Below are 5000 nucleotides of genomic sequence, written 5' to 3'. Positions count from 1 at the left end.
TGACACCGGAGATAGGCATCAGTCAAGTTAAGTATATCTTAGTTTTAACAGACCACTGAGCTGATTAACAGCTCTCCTATGGCTGGCCCGAAGGATAAGATATTTTTACGTGGCTAGGAACCAATTGGTTACCTAGCAACGGGACCTACAGCTTATTGTGGGATCCGAACCACACTATATCGAGAAATGAATTTCTATCACCAGAAATAAATTTCTCTGATTCCTCGTTGACCGAGTCGGGAGTCAAACCTCGGACCACCGGATTGGCAGCCCAGCTCGAAAACCACTCGGCCAGCGAGGAACTAGGCATCAGTCACGAGTTGTTGGTGGTGAGAGCAGGAGCTTGAGACCTCTACTCTCCTTTCAAAGTAAGGTATTTTCTCCAAAGTTAGAAATTAAGGTATCTTTTAAGATTAAACAGAGGTTAATGAAAGTCTGGCTCTACGCAGTGCGCATATACCTCCATTACGCTTTCGAAATTTTTACTTACAACTCCGAATATTTAGAAGACTGACGCTATCTCGATGTTTGCGTAATCACTTGTGTCAATAAACTTCCCATTGCATGTGGTAAATCTACACACCACTTGTACCCTTAAATGCTGGGGTACTTTCTCCACAAAAATCTTAAACAATTGACTTCCTCCCACGACTTATCCGAGGAAATTGCGATTGATTTTGTAGAAGAAGTGTGCACCAGATAATTATTTAAATAAATAGTTAAATGGCAGTATAAGGTCATGAATTACATAAATTTTGTACATATTCATGATTATTAATTTGAAAATATTCATTGTTGAAAAAGTAACTAGATTCCTGACTCAAATATTAACAGTTTTGCTGTGAACGGTACCTATGGCATTTTTCGCACTCATCTATTGTTTATCGGTGTTGCCAATTGGTAAGTGTTTGCCCTCCAAACTGGGTATAAGACTTACACAAAACCAGGGAAAATAAGTGAAATTAGCGTATCTATTTGTAGTTCATATACATAGAGCAATTTTCTCATTATTGCATTACTATGAAAACATGAAAACTGTTTGTAAATGCATCGACATATGTGTGAAGCTCCGCCAAATTGGCAACGATGAGTCATTTTGCAGTCTGCTCGTATCTACTTTAGAAATATCTGTAATATTTCGGGATTAATTTGGTTGCAAAAAAGGGATAATAGACATGAATTAAATAAACATTTTGAAGTAACAAAGTAAAGTTAAACTCCATAATGAGTCAAGTAAAAAACTTAGGGAAGAAAATTTTGCACTTCATAAACCGTGTACTCGTGTGCTGCCCGCAACTGTGTTTGTGGAGTAAGCACTTAAGAACCAGGAACCACAACGTAGTTCAAGTGCAATTTGGAGTGAATTAAGACCAAAATGTGTATAATTACAATCAAATAAGCACTGTGGAGTTTCAGTTGTGATGGCAGTAAGGATAAAACCACCAATTACAATGTAAAAATGAATGTCAGTTCCAACCATGACTTCGGGAATAAGAAGTTTCGTACTTTCACTAATATAGGCAACAAAATGTTGTTTTATTGTGCTGATTACAACTGCAATCTTGAGTAAGATCAATAAACGTTACATATGTACGCTAACATTGTTCAAATGAGTGCTGGAAAGACTGGGAAAGATGTTGGATCCGCTGCGCTTACGAACGGCACCTCAGGCAGTTGCCGCCATATTGGATTTCAAAACTGCTTTGAAAACATATTTTACAAAGACCTCACATGATTATTTTAGTTCGTGTGACGCTTTCATTTTCCTCACATTATATTGACAAAACTTCAATCTTTTGAATGGTATGCCTAAAGATGTAAGTGTATTCTTGTTTCACCAATTAAATATCGAGTGAATGAGGCTGATCCACGCGATGACGATGGATCCACTGCGGTGTTTCCCCCTATTAATAGTTTTCCGCTGTTCAGTGTTACTTAGGGCGGAGGTCAGTGCACAGCAGCCTAACTAAGCGAGGTTAGGTAGGTAAGTTTTAGTTAGGTCACGCCTGGCATTCCAGGAAAGGTTAGGTTTGTGTACGTCTGTGGAACTTGTCCTGTCATTCGACGCTTGCCCCGCCCTGGTCCACTAAGGACCAAATGACCTAGGTTAAATTAAGGTAAGGAAGGTTAGTTTGGCGCTAAGGGATCTCGGACCTTGTTCTGTGTGAACAGTATTGTGGAAATTAAAGGAAGAGCTCCACATTCAGATTTTGTCAAAATAGGAAAGGGTTATATAATGTAGGAGAAATATACAGTTGTTCAGTATTTGTATTTTTCCTCTCATCCCCAAGGGGCTGGTACTAAAAATAGCATCGTGCCTCCGCCATGCAAACTATTAAACAGAAGTTAGTAAAATTCTGATTGTTTTGGTATATTTCCATGATTATTTCAACTGTAATGCATTATATACTCTTTCATTTACTGTTTAGTCAAGGAAGTTCATTAAACAAAATCTCCTTTGCAAAGCTGCTCTTCAGAATTGCCACAATAATGCCAAACTAACCTTACCTTACCTTGCCTTAATCTAACCTAGATTGTTTGGTCCCTAGCAGACCATGGCTTTGCCCTCACCTGACCCAGTATTGTAAGAAATAGTAGAGTAAACTGAACCCAACCTTACCTTTCCTAACCTAACTCAACTTAGGTGCAGTGTCCTTACCTGATGGGGGTGTGGGGAGGGAATTTGACTGCTCTGGATCATGTAGCCTAACCTGAATTAAAGCACACTGAATTGTAAACATTGAATATAGGAATTAATCTTAACCTAACCCTGCACTCTTGGTCCTAAATCATCCTATATCATTTGCACATGGCATTTCCTCTACCCTTAGGTCTCTGGTTTACTTATGAGGAGCCAGATGCCTCGGATACCTTGGCAATCTTGAGACATTGTGTTTGTAGTGCATGTAATATGGTCCCTTAAGTTTTTCAAAGTTATGCTGTTGTATGTATTCATATTCTGACTTCCTCCTAATACTGGTGCTAGATTTTATTAAGAGTCAGTGTACACAAGATTCTCGGTCAGCTATGTTATTAGCATCATTATTGGTTGTTTATAGTGTGTTTAGGAGAGTCCGTTGGAGGTTGGTAGTCAGTAGGGGGCGCAAAAGTTGACAAAAACATAATGATAGTTAATGCATTTCTTTGTAGTAGTTGGTTTAAGTATCATATTTCAAATTGTTTTCTTATTTTCAGAATGTTTTCATCACAGAGCTTCGGAAGCAGCAAGAGCTCTCAGTAAGGCCTTTTGAATATTACTTTAAATTTAGGTATAAAATATCTATTTTAGTTGATTGAATGTGGTCGGTAGGCAGTTTTGCTTATTTTTATTGGTTAGCATAGAGCTTTTATGGTTTACATAATTATTAAACTGCACTGGCAGTTGAGCTTTTAAAGTTTATATATTTTATTCAGTTTGTGCTTTATTTTTCAGGTATGGCAATGATAGTTATGATGGCTTCTCAAAGAGTTCTTGGCGATCTGGTGGATTTGATGAAAGTCCCCCCGGGAGGGGAAACAGGGGTAATGATGGTGGAATGAGATCTGGTGGTCGAGATTATAGCAGCCCCTCAAGAGGTAGAGGCTCCAGTCGTGGATCAGGGTCATCTCGTGGTAGAGGAGGAGGAGGTGGTGGACCTGGTAGCTATGGACGAGGTGGGAGCAATAGCAGCAGTATGATAGGAGGTGGGAGTGGTGGTTATAGTCGAGGTGGACAGAATCGAGGTAGTAGTAGTAGTGGTGGACCCAATCGGGGCTATACAACTGGCTCGGGAGACTGGGGTTCTGCTTCTGGAACCAGTGGAGATAACCAGCCTATGTCCCTCTTAAGTGCAGCTCAGAAGATGGGTTTAACAGGAGATTGGTCGAATCCTTCTGGAGGGGGTAGTGGAAATATGGGCATGGGCTCCTCTGGAGGTGATTGGAATAGTATGAGGAATAATGATATGTCAGGAAACTTTAACAACAATAATTCTTCTGGCAGCTGGCAACCAGCATCTAATAGGGGCTATAGTACACAGCCTTCTAGTGGTCGGGATATGTCATCGGGAATGGGGAATATAGGTTCTAGTAGATGGGAGATGGGATCTTCTCATGGTCGCTCAGGATCATCAAGGGATCGGGACTCTAGGCAGTCAGATGATTGGGAACCTAGGTCTTCCAGAGGACGGGGAATGTCCAGGGGACGAGATTCATCCCGAGGTCGTGATTCAAGAGGACGTGACAGAGATGCTTCAGATGACAGGGATACTGGACGATCAGATGGGTGGAAATCTGGTATTTCTAGAGGACGAGGGAGCAGTGGCTCTAGAGGTCGTGATATGTCTTCTAACCGTGATTCAGGTCCATCTAGAGGGTTTGGATCTCGTGGTTCAGGTTATTCAGAAGACCATCGCATGGATTCTGGAGGAGGCAACAGAATGGGTTCATATGCGGGTTCAGATAGAGGGGGTATGTCAGGAAGAGGCTTTGACCGAGAACCTAGAGAAGAAGCAAGTATCACAGAAAAAGCAATGGACATCCTCAAAGCAGTCTTGGTGAGTAATATAAATTCCTGCAATATTTTCTTTTAAGTTAAAAAAATGTTCACTGGTATAATACTGAAATACTGATTTATAAATGTAGACTATTAATCTGTTTTATAGGTTGATGTTAAGAAATTCGTCCATTACTTATTAGATTGAACCAGAGTTGTGTTAAAGCCTATGGAAGGGGTGTTACTGATATGTATTTAAATTTTTGTTGATTAGATGTAATCAGATTATCTGATTATTTTTTTGCATTGTAGAAGTTTATCCTGGCAGGAATGCCTTTGCCTGCAGGCCCAAGGAAATGTAGGTCTGAACTTTATTTGGTAAATTTGTTCAGCGACACTAGTTGTGGTTTGATGGGTCTAGACACTAGTTTTAGGAGAGTATGTTTATCAAAAGCTAATAGTGAAGAAACTTATATGTCATGTCCTGTAAGTGAAGTAATTGAATTTTAGTTGGTGTTGTGGGTAA

The 5000-nt window shown here is 40.0% G+C and overlaps 2 protein-coding genes across 3 annotated transcripts in view; one reads left to right on the top strand and one right to left on the bottom strand.

Moving 5' to 3' along the window:
* The window catches only part of LOC135208519 (keratin, type I cytoskeletal 9-like), a 6329-nt gene extending 1351 nt beyond the window's left edge, over positions 1-4978 (top strand). Inside the window, exons 2-3 of the mRNA XM_064240797.1 lie at positions 3196-3237; positions 3434-4978. Of these exons, the coding sequence (XP_064096867.1) occupies positions 3197-3237; positions 3434-4571 (1179 nt within the window). The 5' untranslated portion in view covers position 3196 and the 3' untranslated portion in view covers positions 4572-4978. The remainder of the gene's footprint in view (positions 1-3195; positions 3238-3433) is intronic.
* Positions 1-5000, bottom strand: part of LOC135208520 (uncharacterized) — a 72213-nt gene that overhangs the window by 58670 nt on the left and 8543 nt on the right. The gene's annotated exons all lie outside the window — the stretch shown is intronic.

Source organism: Macrobrachium nipponense, chromosome 35 (assembly GCF_015104395.2).
Source record: "Macrobrachium nipponense isolate FS-2020 chromosome 35, ASM1510439v2, whole genome shotgun sequence".
Lineage (NCBI taxonomy): Eukaryota > Metazoa > Arthropoda > Malacostraca > Decapoda > Palaemonidae > Macrobrachium > Macrobrachium nipponense.
Note: the sequence above shows the minus strand (reverse complement) of the source record. Positions and strands in the feature narration are given on the sequence as shown.